The sequence below is a fragment of the Macrobrachium rosenbergii genome, chromosome 27 (assembly GCF_040412425.1).
Source record: "Macrobrachium rosenbergii isolate ZJJX-2024 chromosome 27, ASM4041242v1, whole genome shotgun sequence".
Lineage (NCBI taxonomy): Eukaryota > Metazoa > Arthropoda > Malacostraca > Decapoda > Palaemonidae > Macrobrachium > Macrobrachium rosenbergii.
In genome coordinates this window covers 41,447,009-41,467,008 of record NC_089767.1, presented here as the reverse complement: position 1 = coordinate 41,467,008, position 20,000 = coordinate 41,447,009, and the positions used below count along the sequence as shown (strand labels likewise).

The 20,000-nt window shown below is 36.6% G+C and overlaps 1 protein-coding gene across 1 annotated transcript in view; it reads left to right on the top strand.

Moving 5' to 3' along the window:
• LOC136853333 (kinesin-like protein KIF19) overlaps nucleotides 1-20,000 on the top strand; it is a 123,106-nt gene that overhangs the window by 43,120 nt on the left and 59,986 nt on the right. Inside the window, 1 exon segment of the mRNA XM_067128695.1 lies at nucleotides 5,984-6,034. Coding sequence (XP_066984796.1) covers nucleotides 5,984-6,034 — 51 coding nt within the window.

Below are 20,000 nucleotides of genomic sequence, written 5' to 3'. Positions count from 1 at the left end.
CTTTCTTCCATCTTACTTTCCACCCTCTCCTAACAATTGAGTCATAGCGCAACTGCTTTGAGGTTTTCCTCCTGTTACACCTTCCAAACCTTTTACTGCCAGTTCCCGTTTCAGAGCTGAATGACCTCATAGGTCCCAGTGCTTGGCCTTTGGCCTAAATTCTATATTTAGTTCATTTCAGTATATCCCTCGTTCGTAGGGTAAATGTAGAAGGTGGCATAAGCCCAAAATAGGTCTCAGGATTCTAATCACTTGCAGATAGATACTTAGATAGCTAGATACTTATTCAAGTTTTTATCTCTTCCTTCCTTTTTGTAACTTATGTTTTTCTTTTCCTTTTTCCTTAATTTCAGCAAAGAATGTTAAAGTTGGTGCGGCTGTCGGCGTGATGTATTTTATATGAAGACCCTATTGAGAGCGTATTGGATGTTGTGTGGAGTGTGAACGAGAATGGAATTCAAGGATTTGTATTGGTAGTGTGTGTGTGTGTGTGTGTGTGTGTATATATATATATATATATATATATATATATATATATATATATATGTCATTCATAATTGGTAGAGCTATTCCTGTCCTTTCCAGTACTTGTTTGAATTAATGAGGGGAGTGAGCAAGAAGTCTTTGACAGTAGAAATTTGAATCTTGTAGGAAGTAGACCACATTTTGTACCCTTGGGAATGTTGTACCCTGGGGGTGTTTGAATTAGACCACATTTTGTACCCTTGGGGTGTTCGAATTAGACCACATTTTGTACTTTGGGGGGTTGTTCGAATTAGACCACATTTTGTATTCTGGGGGTTGTTCGAATTAGACCACATTTTGTACCCTGGGGGGTTGTTCAAATTAGACCACATTTCGTACCCTTGGAGTGTTAGTAACATTTTAGATTTTTTGTTATTTGTTGTTGTAAAATGACTTGTTTCATCTTTTTGATGAAAACATAATCAATATGTTGAGTATAAAATACTCATAGTTGGTAGGAGATAAAAGAAAGTATCTTTTACAGATGGATGATGATGACAGAGAGAGAATTTCAGAGACTATTTTTATTCTATAAAAACAGGTCAAAATGGACTTTAATGAAATGAGACAGTTCATACTGTATGAAGACAAATATACTGTAAGAAATATATCCATACATCTGAAAAAACGTTGGTTTGACATCGTATAATGCATTGGGGTGTCCAGAAATATGTTATTTTTCTCCGGAGGAGTAACGTAGGTTAAACATAAATTCGCGAATGGGATAGAATTCTTGAAGGTCATTGCATGAGATATGACACTCATAAAAAAGGATATATACTCAAACCTTATCTTTGGTCACCATGAAATGGCTTAGGATTACTCTGTTAGGGTCTGAAGCCAGACTAGGATTTTTTTACCATGGGATTTTTATGCATATTGGATAAGAATTTTTATGTTGATTGCAGTTCCTGTGATATGATCGTTTGCAAATATAGCTCAATAAATGAAAGGTGAATGTATAATAATAAAAAATATATTGACCCCTGCGATTTTTATACACACTTAATAAGGTATTTTGTATAAAATCAGTTCGTTTTAATGTCATCCGTTGCGGTGTGTTGAAATCAGTGCCATTATCATTGCAAAATTAGGTAGATGAATAAAAGGTCCTTGTGAAATTCTAGGAAAATGTCCAGCACAGTAAAAATAAATAAGGACTGTCATGCAGAATGGCGCAATATTCGTGATGATAAAGCACTCATTTAGCTGCTGCTAAAATTCGTGCTTTATCAGTGACATTTGGCCCACGTTATGGCCTCTTGACAAAATAGGATGATGATAATGAAGACATAATGACTGCTTATCTTTTTAGTAATCTCTGTTTCTCATTCTGATTTTTCTGTTTTTTTTTTCTATTTTCTATTCCAATTTTTTTTTTCTGTTACCTAGTTATGAAACAGCTTTGCTTTGTCGTGGCATAATGAAGTTGACGGATTTTTTATCTCTGAAAGAAAAAAAGATAAGAAGATTCAGCGTGTCCTTTTTGGATGTAATAACTGATAAGCCGTGTGGTAGTCTCGCGCCTTACTTTAATTAGAACAGAGTTTAAACTAATCGGTAAATGAATGAAGTTTCTCTCTCTCTCTCTCTCTCTCTCTCTCTCTCTCTCTCTCTTTTTAAATTGAAAAAATTAGCATCTAATCACGACCTCTCTCTCTCTCTCTCTCTCTCTCTCTCTCTCTCTCTCTCTCTCTCTCTCTCTCTCTCTTTAAATAAAAAAGAATTTACCATCTAATATCTCTCTCTCTCTCTCTCTCTCTCTCTCTCTCTCTCTCTCTCTCTCTCTCTCTCTCTCTCTCTCTCTCGTAAAATTACTACCGTGTGTGTGTGTGTACGTGCGTCACTTCTGACGTCATCCTCAGACGTCACTTCCTATATGGCCAACTGGATGCCTACCACTGCCCCCCTCCCCTTACACGGAAGTTACGTCATTCCCCTTTCCACGAATTACGCGATCAGATATCTCACTTCTATATTACTTTTTTTTATTTTTGTTCTTCGTATTATTACCATGCCTTAATTTTATTTTATTATTATTATTTCATGTTTATTGATAAATACTTAAAAATTTCACTGCCACATTCTTGCAAATGACTCTAGGCAAAACTATTATAGTATTCCTAGAGATTATACTTTATAGTACAGCGCTAGGATTAGTTCCGAAAGATTCTTTCAGGTGGAAAAATGTTATCTTATTTTTACGTGTTAATTATGCCTTAATAAATAAATAATACGATACCAAATCATTTTAGTCTCATAACAATGTCCTCCTCAAATCAAAGGTGTTATCCTTTTTCAGGTAGATTTTTTGTTGTATACGGCCTATTACTTTAAAGATATTAAATTTTGCATCATTACTCCTCGCTATGAAGAATTCACCAATTTAAGTTAATGTCCTTTTTACATTTTAGTAATTCACCATTGTTATTCACAATCACTTGTTTGAGGGTGTGTATGTGAGTGTGTGTATACTTAGAGAGAGAGAGAGAGAGAGAGAGAGAGAGAGAGAAAGTAATCTGAAACATGACTAGGGGCAGGAACGGCATTTCATGTCGAAACTGAGAAAATAAAACATAAGTAAAAAATGCGCCGAAGAATCGAGATTTCTGTACAGCCCATAATCAAGGCCACCGAAAATAGATCTATCTTCCGATGGTCTCGGTAGAATGCTGTATGAGCCGCGGCTCATGAATCTTTAACCACGGCCCGGTGGTGTCCAGAAACACGATTATGGCTAACTTTAACCTTAAATAAAATAAAAAGTACCGAGGCTAGAGGGCTGTAATTTGGTATGTTTGATGATTGGAGGGTGGATGATCAACATACCAGTTTTCAGCCCTGTAGCCTCAGTAGTTGTTAAGATCTGAGGGCGGACAGAAAAAGTGCGGACAGAAAAAAGTGCGGACGGGCAGACAAAACCGGCACAATAGTTTTCTTTTACAGAAAACTAAAAACGGAAAATCACATACAGGAGAACACCACGACACTAAAAGATAAGCGCGCCCTTATTGCTTCCATGAAATGATAAATCATGCGATACGTTCTGCTTCGTGATTGTACGCGTCAGAATCTCTCTCTCTCTCTCTCTCTCTCTCTCTCTCTCTCTCTCTCTCTCTCTCTCTGTGCTTCGTTTTAAGTCCAAATACTTTATTTTTCAGCCTTGAACTACACTAACCCCTTCTGCATAATATGCACGACCCTAAATTGCTTTTCCAGCCCGTACTGAATATGCCAAAACATGGCCTTTAATATCGTATTGGCATTTGTCAAAGACACTTCAATTGAGTTCAGAGTACCTGTCTTGTTTGAGCTCTTCTTGTAGATAAATCGATTCTCTGATTTAGTAGAATTATAGATGAATAATTCGTCTATCTTTTTTTTTTTTTTAGTTTTCTGAAAAGAAAACTATTGTGCCGGCTTTGTCTGCCCGTCCGCACATTTTCTGTCCGCACTTTTTCTGTCCGCATTTTTTCTGTTCGCACTTTTTCTGTCCGCACTTTTTCTGTCCGCACTTTTTCTCTGTCCGCACTTTTTTCTGTCCGCACTTTTTCTGTCCGCCCTCAGATCTTAAAAACTACTGAGGCTAGAGGGCTGCAAATTGGTATGTTGATCATCCACCCTCCAGTCATCAAACATACCAAATTGCAGCCCTCAATCCTCACCAGTTTTTATTTTATTTAAGTTCAAGTTAGCCATAATCGTATTTCTGGCAACGATATTGGACAGGCCACCACCGAGCCGTGGTTGAAGTTTCATGGGCCGCAGCTCATACAGCATTATACCAAGACCACCGAAAGATAGATCTATTATACCGAGACCCCCGGAAGATAGATCTATCTTTTGGTCGCCTTGATTATACGCTGTAGCGACTGTACAGAAAACTCGATTGCCCCGAGGAAACTTCGACGCATTTTTTACTGGTATAATATTGTTCTCTGAGGAGACATTTACCGATGACCAAGAAAAGGCTGTGCATTTATCTGCAATTTATCTAAATCGGCGGTTATCGGTGTAAGATGGTTTCAGCACAGAAGTATTAACCTAATCTGTTTCTTTTTTTTATTGGAATTAGAAAGAAAATCCAACTGGTAATGTTTTGCTTTTTTATTTTGTCTTCTACTGCCAATCATCTCATGAGCGAGGTTGAGCAGCAGCTTTGGGGTCCGGTCAGTTTTTGGGTGGGTGACCGCCAAGAAAATCCATATCTATCTGTTTCTGTGTATATATATATATATATATATATATATATATATATATATATATATATATATATATATATATATATATGCATATGCATATATATATATGTATATATATATTATATATATATATATGTAGCCTATATGTAGATATGTATGTATATGTATATATAAATGTTCATATATATATATATATATATATATATATATATATATATATATATATATATATATATATATATATATATATATATATATATATATATATATATATATATATATTTATATTTATATGTACAGTATATATGAGAGAGAGAGAGAGAGAGAGAGAGAGAGAGAGAGAGAGAGAAAGAGCTTAAATCCACCTCCATAAAATTTTAACGTATGGGTGTTGCCCAACCGTAACCAAACAACCCATTTAGGCTAATAACGCGCACTCCTCCTCCTCCATTGCCAAATAAATGAGAGAGAAATTTTGACGTCACAGGCAGCTATCGGAAACTCTTTCGCAACGTGACGCTAAACAATCAATATTCATCAGCTCTCTCTTGCCCTGATGAAATATCGAGCGGCTCATCGTGATAGGGAGATATTGCTCTCTCCTCGGTCTGTGTATTTCTGTGTGTGTGTGTATGTATGTACACCTTTTATTTTGCCCATATACCAAACACTAGGTCTGTGTACAATTATGTTTTGCCTTGTGACAGACCCAGTGTTTGGTATATGGGCAAAATAAAAGAATGAACATACGTACATACACACATTAAGGTCCAATTAGAACAACCATGTAGAGGAACATATTTCTTCAGGCTTGTTTACAGAATTCTCTATTGATGCAGATTTGGCCACGACCTATTTACAAACCTATATCAAGTTACCTCCTATGAAAAAAATATATACATAAAATGAAGGGTGGTTTTAACCCATAATTAAACAATAGACCAACCTCTTCAGGACAAATTTTAATATGCATTTCGACTTCACGTTAAAGTAGGTATCAGTACTCAGAAATTTCCCAGGTGATCAGTTTAAAACAAGTTACCTCCTGTAAAAATATTTATATAAAATGAAGGGTGGTTTTAACCCACAATTAAACAACAGACCAACCCCTTCAGGACAAATTTTAATATGCATTTCTTCTTCACCATAAACTAGGTATCAGTACTCAGAGATTTCCCCAGATCATCAGTTTAAAAAAATAACATGACATTTAGCCCAGTTAAAAAATATTTATCTTAAAATGAATGTGGTTTCAGATCTCCATGTCCTACCTAAACAACAGAACATCAAAACCTCTTCAGGACAAGGTCATATCGATTTCAGAGAAGACGCCATAGACTGGGGTCATACAAGTTGCCGGGATCATCCGAAACATCCACGACGTCGACCAAAGAGTTAAAAGTGCTGGTTTTGCGTTTGCTTTCTGTGTAAAGGCAATTTTTAGATCTCCATGTGCCTGATGTGAATTAGATGTTAACATCAGTGCCTTTTGGTATTGGTTGTTAAATGGAAGTGAGAAGTGTGATAATGGTTGTTAAATGGCAGTGCCTGTGTGATATCTGTGGTTAAATGGCAGTCGCCTTGTGCGATATTGCTGGTTGTTAAATGGCAGTGCCTGTGTGATATTGGTTGTTAAATGGCAGTGCCTTTGTGATATTGGTTGTTAAATGGCAGTGCTTTATTTGGTCATAGTTGTTAAATGGGAGTGCCTCGTGTGACCATAGTTTTTAAATGGCAGTGCTTCGTTTGACCTTAGTTGTTAAATGACAGTTTCTTGTGTAACCATAGTTTTTAATGGCAGTGCCTTATGTGACCCTAGTTTTTAAATGGCAATCCTCATGTTATATGGTTGTTAGATGGCAGTGCCTTGTGAGACCCTAGATATTAAATGGCTGTGCCTTGTGTGATATTGGTTGTTAAATGGCAGTGCCTCGTGTATACCTAGATGTTAAATGGCAGTGCTTTGTGTGATCCTAGTTATTAAATGACAGTGCCTCTAGTTATTAAATGGCAGTGTGCCTCATGTGATATCGGTTGTTAAATGGCAGTGCCTCGTGTGACCCTAGTTGTTAAATGGCAGGTTCTTGTGTAACCATTGTTTTTAAATGGCAATTCCTTGTGTGATCATAATTGTTACATGGCAAGCCCTTATGTGACCCTAGTTTTTAAATGGCAATCTGGTGTGACCTTAGCTGTTGAATGGCAATCCTCATGCAGTATTGGCTGTTAAATGACAGTGCCTCGTGTGAACCTAGATGTTAAATGGCAGTACTTTGCGTAACCATAGTTTTTAAATGGCAGTTCCTTGTGTGATCAGAATTTTGAAATGGCAGTGCCTTGTGTGATCATAGTTGTTAAATGCCTTTTCCTTGTGTGACCCTAGTTTTTAAATAGCAATCTAGTGTGACCTTAGCTGTTAAATGGTAGTGCCTTATGTGACCAAAGTTTTTAAATGGCAATCTAGTGTGACCTAAGCTGTTAAATGGTAGTGCCTTATGTGACCAAGTTTTTAAATGGCAATCTAGTGTGACCTTAGCTGTTAAACGGTTGTCTTCGTGTGACCCAAATCGAGGAAAAATGTCTTCACCTTGAAAGGGTTGTGAACGACTGTGAGTTATTGTGGCAACAGAAACACAGAACATATAAAAACGACCAGAATTTCTTTCTAAATAAATACATTTCGATTACCAGTGGTAAATATCTTCTTTTAGGTATTAATGACTTTTAATCTTCCCTCAGCCACGCATTACACTCACTACAAATAGAATATATTATGCTCTTGGCGCATAAATTCCCCATGGCCGGTGAATACCAGTCATTTTACGATGATGGGTTGTTTTCCTCGACTGTGAGGCATTTGCCCCGTTAATGCTCCAGTCTGGGGAACTTAGAAATCGATCCCTCTCTGCCTCTCGTGGTTGGGGGGTTGGGTGGCAGGTACGACTGTCTGATATATATATATATATATATATATATATATATATATATATATATATATATATATATTTATATATATATATTATATATATCACATTACCACAGGTGAAAAATAAGAGACGGGGTGTAGGTCCTGACCGGTTTCGACTTTATTTTCAAGCCATTGACGAAGGACTGATACAGAGTATTAGAAGTCACAAATATATGTACTACAGGAACAGTACTGACGAACATACGCAACCGCTAGAGACTACATATCCACCCAGTCAATACTGTTCCTGTAGTATATGTATTTGTGACTTCTAATACTCTCTATCAGTCCTTCGTCAATGGCTTGAAAATAAAGTCGAAACCGGTTAGGGCCTATGCCCCGTCTCTTATTTTTCACCTGAGGTAATGTGTGATAAATGAATCACGTACAAAAGCGATTATAATCATATATATATATATATATATATAATATAATACAGTAGATATATACATATATTTTTTTATATATATATATATATATATATATATAATACAGTAGATATATACATATATATATATATATATATATATATATATATATATATATATATATATATATATAATATTGATCTCCGCAGTTTTAGTTTTATTTATGTTTTAATTTCTTTATTCAATATCCAAACTTCGCTTCCTTAAAAGCAGAGTTGGTTCTTGGTTGCCCAATAGAAACCACACTCACTCTGAGGGACGACCCAAATTCAAGCCTCGCTGAGGCCATGGTAGATTTTCACTGTGTGTACCCCGTAGGGGGTTAGTGCCATCAGTGCACCTCATGCTTTCCTTTTACTGCACCTCCTTTCATATTCTCTTTCTTCCATCTTACTTTCCACCCTCTCCTAACAATTGCTTCATAGTGCAACTGCTTTGAGGTTTTCCTCCTGTTACACCTGTCAGACCTTTTACTGTCAATTTCCGTTTCGGCGCTGAATGACCCCATTGGTCCCAGTGCTTGGCCTTTGGCCTAAACTCCCTATTCAATTCAATTCAGTTCAGCCTTCCTTCACTTATTCTGTGCCTCGCCGTCTCTCTCTCGCCTAACCCTCATCCGTGATATTTTCTCCCAGATAACTGTATGAATCATCAGCCTCCATTCGACCGCCATCCGTGTTAATATTCATTGCTCCGTCTCGTTCGCCATTGAGCCTCAATGCCTTGCTCTTGCTCACCTTTCCTCTGTACTTCCTCCTCGTTCCAACACTATTTGTCATTCTTTCTCTAGGTTTTGTAGTTCTTTCCACTGTCTGTAATCAGTACTGTATCGTACGAAAACATCAATCGTGCCACTCTTCATTCATAATTCGTTTTTTTTACTCACAGCTGCATTCTTTGTAGGTCTCTTGTGGCTATGTACGTCTTTTACTCTGGGACCCACTAATTCTGCTCAGTCTTGCTCTGTCAGTTTGCTTTGTCATGGAAATTCTTATTTTCTTAGCCGTCTTATTACTCCTAGTATTCCTGTATACAATCTTCCCTTCTGTCTTGCAATTGACATTCCATCCACCAACTTACTCCTCCATCTATTCTCTACTGGTGTAGAATATAACGAACTCTATTCCTTACTATTTTCTTCGGAAACCATGTATTTCCAGAAGTCAAGGCCTTTTACGGACACATTTTCACAAAAATTCCCGTTAACGTTTACTCCATGAAACTCTGTGTCGGCCCACATTGCTAGCCTCCTATTTCTCTGTCGTTTACTTTTTCGTATAAGTCACCTAGCGCAACCACCCTTTCATGCGCCCCAAACCCATCCGGTCACAGCTACAGACCCTTGCAAAAACACCCTTTGTCTTGTTCACTTTTGATTTATATTCTGATAAGAGTTAAGGTTCCTTGAATTCGTGTAAAGTAATCCGTAAGAAATCTAGAATATCTATTTAAATATGCCTTTGTTGGGGAGGGTCTGAATACGCCTGTCTAATGATTGTCAGTGTCCATTAAAACTCTTGTTCTTTTAAGTGTATTCTCTCCTTCCCTTTTAAGTTCTCATCGACCTGCGAAGCACGAAATGCAACCGTTGTCGTTGTAGATTGTACGACCTGACCTTTTTTTTTTTTTTTTTCAAGCGCTTGCTTTCGTCCAGATCTATAAAGGAGAAGGCTATGCTTGGCATAACAGCGTTATTTTTCATCGTGTTTGGTTTGGAAGGTTAAAGGGTGCCTCGATCGATTTAAATGTTATAATTCTCTCTCTCTCTCTCTCTCTCTCTCTCTCTCTCTCTCTCTCTCTCTCTCTCTCTTGTAACCCTCTGTCTGTCTTATTATGTTTTGGGTCGATGTCGTTTAAAGTTTTGCAGTAGTTCTATCTCTCTCTCTCTCTCTCTCTCTCTCTCTCTCTCTCTCTCTCTCCTTATTGTTTTGGGTCGGTGCCTTTTCAAGTTCTGTAGCAGTTGCTCTCTCTCTCTCTCTCTCTCTCTCTCTCTCTCTCTCTCTCTCTCTCTCTCTCTCTGTAACCCTCGATGTCTTATAAAGTTTTGTAGTAGTTGCCCCCCCCCCTCCCCTCCCCCGCCTCTCTCTCTCTCTGACTCCTTATTATGTTTTGGGTCGATGTCTTCAAGTTCTGTAGTAGTTGCTCTCTCTCTCTCTCTCTCTCTCTCTCTCTCTCTCTCTCTCTCTCTCTCTCTGTAGTTGCTCTCTCTCTCTCTCTCTCTCTCTCTCTCTCTCTCTCTCTCTCTCTCTCTCTCTCTCTCTCTCTCTCTTGTAGGAGAGACCTCGAACAGAACGATGGTCGATACTTGTAGAAGCGACCTTGATGAGTCATTGGGAAATTCAGTTTTTAACTTGACGGAACCACAAAATGTTCGATCCCATTCGATAGCTATCATCATTATCCAATAATGATGGAGCCAAAGTTTCATTGCAGCAAAGGAAGTTCTTGAATATACGCCCCTCTTCTGCCAACACTCCCGAGAAAGTCAGTTACTAGATTTTCGTTTTCTGTAAAAGAAAACTATTGTGCCGGCTTTTTCTGTCCGTTCGCACTTTTTCTGTCCGCCCTATGATCTTAAAAACTACTGAAGCTAGAGGGCTGAAAATTGGTATGTTAGTCATCCACTCTCCAGTCATCAACCACACTAAATTGCAGCCCTCTAACCTCAGTAGTTTTTATTTTTAAGGTTAAAGTTAGCCATAATCGTACTTCTGGCAACGATATAGAATTGGCCACCACTGGGGGAGTGGTTAAAGTTTCATGGGACCCGGCTCACCTAAAGATAGATCTATTTTCGGTGGCCTTGGTTATACGCTGTAGCGGCTGTACAGAAAACTCGATTGAGCTGAAGAAACTTGGGCGCATATTTTACTTGTTTTTACTGTTAGATGAACTTTTAATCTTACCAACTTCAACCTATTTCATTTCAGTTACTGAAAATGCGCAGTTTAAATAGAAACACATGAAGTACTGTAATAATTATTAGGAATACTTCGATTATCTGGCTTATGCTATCAAAGTGCAACACGTAATGAAAAAGTTACACTTCTTGTTGTATAGTTGTTTTGAAATTTAAAGATTACAAGACCGTGGAACCTGTAAACTTGATATTTATAATTTAACTGCAACCATGTCAACTATTCCACCATGGTGGCGTATTGGTAGGATTCTCGGCTACCAGCCGAGAGGTCCGGGGTTCAAATCCCGCCACTCACTGATAGCTCGGATTGCGCCCCCTGCAAATATCCGGTAGCCCGTCAACCTAACGGTCGGAAAAAACCCGAGAGGTTCAGTAGAGAATAGGTACCAACCTTCGGGCTTGCGTCACACTGGCCACATGTCATAGGCATTGGGACCTGTCCCCCACTGGCTGTCAGCCTAAGAAACAGGCCCAGGAGGACTTAAATGTCAACAAAATTCACAACAGCGGTAACTATGCAGTTGATGGTGATAGTTTTTTCCTATCAGTAACAGAAACGAAGGTTAGATAGCAGCACTGATAAAAGTGATTTTGGTCGATATTCGATTATTCCACCGAAACTAATACCACGTCTAGGTTAGATAATGGTTCAAGAAACCGCTGTCTACTCAGTTTGTATAATTTCTCCCTCAATGTTGCATTTTCAAGTGACCTGTGTATTAGTCTCTTAGATAAGCCGTGGGTCATCGTTTTTTATTGTATTTTGTCATCTATTGAACAACTATTACTAATTTTTTCATTTATTAAATAACTTATTTATTTTAGTTTTTCATTTATTAAATACTATTATTTTTTATTTTTTCATTTATTGAATTACTATTATTTTTTTATTTTTTTCATTTAATAAATAACTATTATTTTTATTTTTCATTTATTGAATAACTTATTTTTTTTTTTTCATTTATTGAACAACTAATATTTTTATTTTTCATTTATTGAATAACGTATTTTTATTTTTCATATATTGAATACCTTATTATTTTTATTTTTCATTTATTGAATTATTGCTACTTACATTTTTTCATTTATTGAATAACTTATTTTATATTTTTCATTTATTAAATAACTTATTTTTTATATTTTTTCATGTAATGAATAACTTATTTTTTATATTTTCCTTTATTGAATAACTTTTTTATTTTTTATTTATTGAACAACTTATTTGTTTTTGTCATTTATTAGATAACTATTATTATTTTTTTATTTTATCATTTATTGAATAACTAGTATTATTTTTTCATTTATTAAGTGACATAATTTTTCTTTTTTTTCATTTATAGAATAACTATTATTTTTTATCTTTTTATTTATTAAATAACTTATATTATTATTATTATTATTATTTTTCATTTATCGAATAACTATAATTATTTGGTCGCACATGACTGTTGTGGTTGGTTACGAAACGCTTCACCAATAATCAATTGTCATTCATAACCTTAGAATGATAAGCCGCGTAGCCGAAGCTCTTAATTCACATGGCTAAAGTACCCTGTTTCTGTCAGCACTAAATTGATTTTTAGTTATTCATTGTAATGAAATTGTAATGAAAGTGCTATGAAAATGTAATGAAAAGCATAGCAGCGCTAAAGGAGGAAGTGAAGAAATGTGAAGAAAAAAATTATTGTATTTCTATACCAGTTATTGACTGGTAGTCTGTGGTATTTTTCGAAACTTGAGGCATTTTTGACTGTCATATCTGTTGTGATTTCTAATATGAAGTGCTGAACGTTTTTATGTAATTATATATACAGTATATATATATATATATATATATATATATATATATATATATATATATATATGTATATATATATATATATATATATATATATATATATATATATATATATATATATATATATATATATATATATATATATATATATATATATATATATATATATATATATATATGATATAAAAAGGCCTCATTATAGTTAGTTGACCGGAGTGGGGTCACAGCCAGTATGAGCCAGTGCGAAGTAAGGGAAGGCCCAATAACCTCATCCTAAAAAGGTTTGCATAGGAAACGGCATCCACCTAAAAAAAAATGTACATACGACAATATCTTACTTAACATTGAAATTGTACATTTTCCTTTGCATATCGTTCAGTTTTTTTTTTTTTTTTTTTTGCTTTGTGTAGTTTGCTTTACAAATGACCATCACTTTTTTGGCCCCGTAAGGGGGGTAGCGCCGACAGTGCACCTCAAGCGGTACACTGTAGGCATTACTTAAGGTTCTTTGCAGCTTGCCTTCCTTGGCCCCTAGCTGTAACCCCTTCCGTTCCTTTTACTCTACCTCCTTTCATATTCTCTTTCTCCCATCTGCCTTTCCAGCCTCTCCTAACAATTGATTCATACTGCAACTGTTTTGAGGTTTTCCACCTGTTGCGCCTTTCAAACCTTTTACTGTCAATTTCCGTTTCAGCGCTGAATGACATCATAGGTCCCAGTGCTTGGCCTTTGGCCTAAATTCTGTATTCAGTTCTGTTCTAACACTTTTTTGGGAAGCCCTCAGACTTCTGTATGACTTGGTTGAAAGGATTAAAATCTCTGTATTTCCTTCCTGCAACTCCAACGACAACAAGAACACTCTGCTCCTGGGACCCCTATGATTAATTAAACTGAATTGAATATAGAATTTAGGCCAAAGGCCAAGCACTGGGACCTATGAGGTCATTCATGGCTGGAAAGGAAATTGAGAGTAGAAAGGCTTAAAGGTGTAACAGGAGGAAAACCTTACAGTTGCACTTTGAAATAATTGTTAGGAGAGGGTGGACAGCAAGATGGAAGAAAGATAATATGAATGGGGTTACAGTAAAAGGAATGAAAGGGTTTGCAGCTAGTGGCCGAAGGGACGCTGCAAAGAACCTTTAGTGATGATTAATTACCCCCTGTTATTCAGGTCGAGTGATGCCTGATTGATTGTTGACACTAAAAGCCTGTTTGGTCTGATAAGGGATGTGCCGTAGCCGAGATGACACTAAACCCCTGATGTAAGGGTTACCTCAGGGGCGGGTTCCTAAAATATTGATTTTTTGGTCAATTTTGCCGTTAAAGTCTGATTTTCCCAGATGGTAAAATTCATGTTCATGCAGGTTGTAGCATAGTTTTCGACTGATATTTGTAAATCCTGATTTACAATGTTTTTCAATGTTGTAAGAATATCCCCACATGATAATATTTATGTTCATGCCAGTTGTAGTTTAGTTTCAACAGATATTTGTAAACCATGATATTACAGTGTTTTTCAGTGTTGAAGAATACCCCCATAGGATAAAATTTATGTTCGTATAAGTTGTTGTTTATTTTAAACTGATATTTCTAAATCTTGATATTACAATGTTTTTCAATGTTTAAGAATATCCCCATACGATAAAATTTATGTTCATATAAGTTGTAGTTTAGTTTTTAACCGATACTTGTAAATCCTGATTTACAATGTTTGTCAATGTTTAAAAATATCCCCTTACGATAAAATTTATGCTCATAAAATTTATGTCCATATAAGTCGTTGTTTAGTTTTCAACTGATATTTATAAATCCTGATATTGCAGTGTTTTTCAATGTTTAAGAATATCTTTGGCAATCGATTGCCCGTTAAACGCCGGCTAAACTTACCTTTTGAACGTACCCTCCTCAATTTACACCTAACTCTGCCAATCTATTGATTACGGTGAGCTCTTGTCAACACTGAACTTCCTTCCTCTTTCCCCCCTCTACCCCCCCACCCCGCACCCGAGATAACACATGGCTGGTGGTACCTTTTGTAATTAGCAGGTAAACACCCTTGAGAACGATCGTATGTCACTGAATTAGTTTAGTTTTGTCGATTTGCAGATGAAAATATTCCCTTCTTGTGAAGAGGATGTTGAATTGAGTTTTTTCCAAGTGGTTTCACTTGTGCCTTGTGAAAAAAAAAAATTTTTTTCTTTATATCAGTTTCTATTTTTATTTCATATATTTTCTTGTGGTTTTCTCGTCTTCTTGCTTCTGGCCTCATTATCTTTTTACAGAAGTTTATGTGTTTCATGGTCGAGGAATAAATAAGGAGAGAGTAAGAATGCAACCTGTTATTTTGATCCTTTTTCGTGCCTGTGTCATATCGTCATTATTACAGCGCTTGTTCTAATACAAATAGTCCTCTCAAAGTTATGATTTTTATTTTTATTCCTTTTATTAATTCGTAAATCTAAGAAAGTGTACCTTCTCTGCTACAGTTTTTATACTAAATTTGTTGTTTAGATAATAGTAAAATCATTCTGTTATATATTTAAGTGAGATTTCAGACGCTTGCGCAACCCAGCAAGAACCAGGTCCATCCCACCTGTCAAAAGAAAATTGTGATTTCAAGCTAGTTGTGACGATCCATCCTGCTTGTCAGGAAAGCAAAGGCGGATTGAACGAAGACCTGTGTGACTATTTTGCGTGACCTTACGTAATGTCTGCCCGTCAAGAACGTGTAAAAGCTATTGACTAACTGTCAGGTTTGTGTACAACGAGTTGCTGCTGTGAAAGCTAGGCGTCCTTGTGGTTATATTGCGTTGCTTGCTATAACTTTGTGTTCCCTTCACTTTGAAGGCTTTCTCGAGTCGATTGTCACTTCTGAAAGGGTCTTGCAGTGGAAAGTTCCCCCTCCGGAAGTTGTTTTCATGGTAGTGTCTCCCAGTGGAGAGTTGCTTTGCTTAAAATATTTCTTGGAAGAAATTTATCAGGGAAGTTTCTTCTGAATTTTATTGCAGAATATTTTAGCTGCTTCTGAATTGTACTGCCGAATATTTTCGTTTCTTCAGAATTTTACTGCAGAATATTTTAGTTTCTTCTGAATTTTACTGCAGAATATTTTAGTTTCTTCTGAATTTTACTGCAGAATATTTTAGTTTCTTTTGAATTTTACTGCAGAATATTTTCGTTTCTTCAGAATTTTACTGCAGAATATTTTAGTTTCTTTTGAATTTTACTGCAGAATATTTTAGTTTCATCTGAATTGTACTGCAGAATACTTTAGTTTCTTTTGAATTTTACTGCAGAATATTTTAGTTTCTTTTCAATTTTACTGCAGAATATTTTAGTCTCTTCTGAATTGTACTGCAGAATATTTTAGTTTCTTTTCAATTTTACTGCAGAATATTTTAGTTTCTTCTGAATATTACTGCAGAATATTTTAGTTTCTTCTGGATTTTGCTTCAGAATATTTTAGTTTCTTCTGAGTTTTACTGCAGAATATTTTAGTTTCTTCTGGATTTTACTGCAGAATATTTTAAGAAGCGTTTTCATGGCAGTCTCTGCCAAGGGTATTTCCATCAAATCTTTCCTGGAAGTTTCTTCAGAATTTCACTAAAGATTTAAAAAATATATATATTCTTTGAATAACTATTTTCTGGAGACTGTACAAAAAATTGGAACCATAATTTTCCACCAGTCATATGATATTACCAATTGTTTTCCTTGAATAATTATTTTCTGGAAACTTTAGAAAAATTTGAGCCATAATTTTCTGTCAGTCAGATGATATTATCAATTGATTTTTTTCACTGTACGTCATTGTCGGAAAAATACAAAAGAGATGAAAAATATGAAGAGCGCAAATTAGAAAGCAGCTCTCTAAATGAAAACCTAAAAAAAAACCAAAGTGAGAGAGCGACGCTTGAAATGAAAACGTAAGAAACAGTACAAGGAACGAATTATACCTGAAATGGAGGTACTGTATATAGCACCAGGTACCACAGACAGTAGCGGGAATTCATTTTAGATAATGGACGAAGGAACCCAAAAGCAGGGAGTAAGTTCCTGTACAGGGTCTGATTCTCAGGATTGAATAGCATAGCTCCTGATTATCAGAATTTAGTAGCATAGATCCTGATTCTCAGGATTTAATAGCATAGATCCTGATTGTCAGGATTTAATAGCATAGATCCTGATTCTCAGGATTGAGTAGCATAGATCCTGATTCTCAGGATTTAATAGCATAGCTCCTGATTATCAGAATTTAGTAGCATAGATCCTGATTCTCAGGATTTAATAGCATAGATCCTGATTGTCAGGATTTAATAGCATAGATCCTGACTCTCAGGATTGAATAGCATAGATTCTGATTATCAGGATTGAGTAGCATAGATCCTGATTGTCAGATCTTGAGGATTGGTTTCAGGTTAATAACATTCTGATTTAATAGCATAGATCCTGATTATCAAGATTTAATAGCATAGATCCTGATTATCAAGATTTAATAGCATAGATCCTGATTCTCAGGATTTAATAGTATAGATCCTGATTCTCAGGATTTAATAGCATTGATCCTGATTATCAGGATTTAACAGCATAGATCCTGATTATCAGGATTTAACAGCATAGATCCTGACTCTCAGGATTGAATAGCATAGATCCTGATTATCAGGATTGAGTAGCATAGATCCTGACTCTCAGGATTTAATAGCATAGACCCTGATTATCTGTATATGCTATAGAAAATTCGGCTTTTCATTAAATACAAGTAAAGGTGCCCTTGACAGACAAATCCCAAAAAGAGCGCCTGCACAACATGATTGGTTTGGCGCTTCAAAGAAGCCTTTATTGTCTGAAGTTTGATGTATCGATTTGTATTAACCTTTTGTACCAGACAGCAAATACCCCGGTCATCACAAAAGCTGAGTGATGTTGGGAGAGTAAATATACTTTACGCTTGAATTTTGACGCTCGTCATCAAAATCCTCAGAGGTCGTTCCCGCTCGTAAGTTCGTTCGTTGAAATGAGACGTTGCTGTTAAATTGTTCTCTCCAGTAACGTTAAAATAAGTAATAGCTGAAACCCCTTTCGTTTCTTTTACTGTACCTCCTCTCATATTCTCTTTCTTCCGTCTTACTTTCCTCAACCCTCTCCTAACAATTGAGTCATGGTGCAACTGCTTTGAGGTTTTCCTCCTGTTACACCTTTCAAAATTTTTACTGTCAGTTTCCGTTTCAGCGCCGAATGACCTCATAGGTCCCAGTGCTTGGCCTTTGTCCTAAATTCTATGTTTTCAGTTCAATTCAGGTAAATAAAGTTTTACCTGGAAATGTTGTTCAACCTTCCATAAATGCTTAGTTGGATACTGAACTTTCTCACGCAGCATTCTTCCCGTAGGGGGTTAGTGCCGTCAATGCATCTCATACGGCGCACTGTAGGCAATACTTTAGGTTCTTTGTAGCGTCCCTTCGGCCCTCTAGCTGCAACCCCTTTCATTCCTTTTACGATACCTCCGTTCATATTCTCTTTCTTCCATCGTACTTTCCACCCTCTCCTAACAATTGTTTCAACATTATTTTCAGCGCCGAATGACCTCGTAGATCCAAGCGCTTGGCTTTTGGACTATAGTTTATATTCCCATTCCAGTTCCAAACAGGATTCGGGTAAACATTTAAAGCAGTACGAAAATGGTAATACTCATTAACCTACTCTGCTTTTAATAGCCTTTGGATTTTGTTAAATTTTCACATGAGAACTTTGTGCTCATTCTGTATCTTACCACTTTTTTGGACACTTCCCTCCCTCCCTACCCCCTGCCACTTAGATTCCCAAGGTCGGGGGTTGGGTGGGGTGGGGGGTTTTGGGAATTTGGGGGTAGGGGGCAGCCTCGTGCAACATTAAGCTGTTCGGCTACAGTTTGGTTTGATCCGATTTAATTACCGTCGCGTGCTACGAACTTCGACCGAGCTAAACCTTTTAACCAAACTGTGTGTGTGTGTTTGTGTATGTGTGGATATCATTCAAGTACGTAGCACGTATGGCCTTCCTTACGTACGGCGAATAATTTGCTTGTAGTGAGTGCCGCGTAAAAACGACGCACGAATCTACAATTATATATATAGGAAACATTAAGCTGATTGAACGGTCACGTCTATAGGTTGAAGAATAGCAACTTCCAGGAGTCAAGACCGCTTGTGTATTCGAGATACAAAGGAACATCATTATGAGTTTATCAGATATCCTGAGTTCTTTTAAAAAGTAAGGATATACGCACTGCTCGCCAAAGGAAATATTTCACAAAACTGGTTATAGAAAAATTTTTGCCACCATCTTGCACTGAGCACTTGGAACTATCTTGCTTGTTCAGATCCTAGAATTAAACAGTCAAGAAGTTGATTCAGAATCAGTGAAGTATTTTATGAGAATGATATAAAAGCTCTTTACATTTAACAGCTGTGTCATGAAACGTTAAAATCTAAAGTTTAAGTTGAGTCCTAAAAGCAGAGGAAGCCGCTTTTATTTTGATTCGTGATTTCAGATCGTTTTTAGTTTTCTGAAAAGAAAACTATTGTGCCGGCTTTGTCTGTCCGTCCGCACTTTTTTCTGTCCGCCCCCAGATCTTAAAAACTACTGAGGCTAGAGGGCTGCAAATTGGTACGTTGATCATCCACCCTCGAGTCATCAAACATACCAAACTGCAGCCCTGTAACCTCAGTAGTTTTTATTTTATTTAAGATTAAAGTTGGCGATAATCGTGCTTCTGGCAACGCAACAGCACAGGCCGCCACGGCCGGCTGTGAGTTTCATGGGCCGCGGCTCATACAGCATTATACCGAGACCACCTAAATATAGATGTATTTTCGGTGGCCTTGATTATGTGCTATACAGAAAACTTTCTTCGGCGCATTTTTTACTTGTTAAATATTGCATAGAGATTCTTGTTAGGAAAAATAAAAATGATTCTGATGTCACGGATCATCAAGATCTAGTAGAGAGAGAGAGAGAGAGAGAGAGAGAGAGTTATTTTTAAAATGGATCTCTCTCTCTCTCTCTCTCTCTGCAGACTCACGTGTATAAAACCTTGACCAGATATTGAAGAAAGCAGATTTCGATCAAACGGCACGAGGACAGTTTATCACCTCGCAGCCAAGCCATGAAATTAATTAAA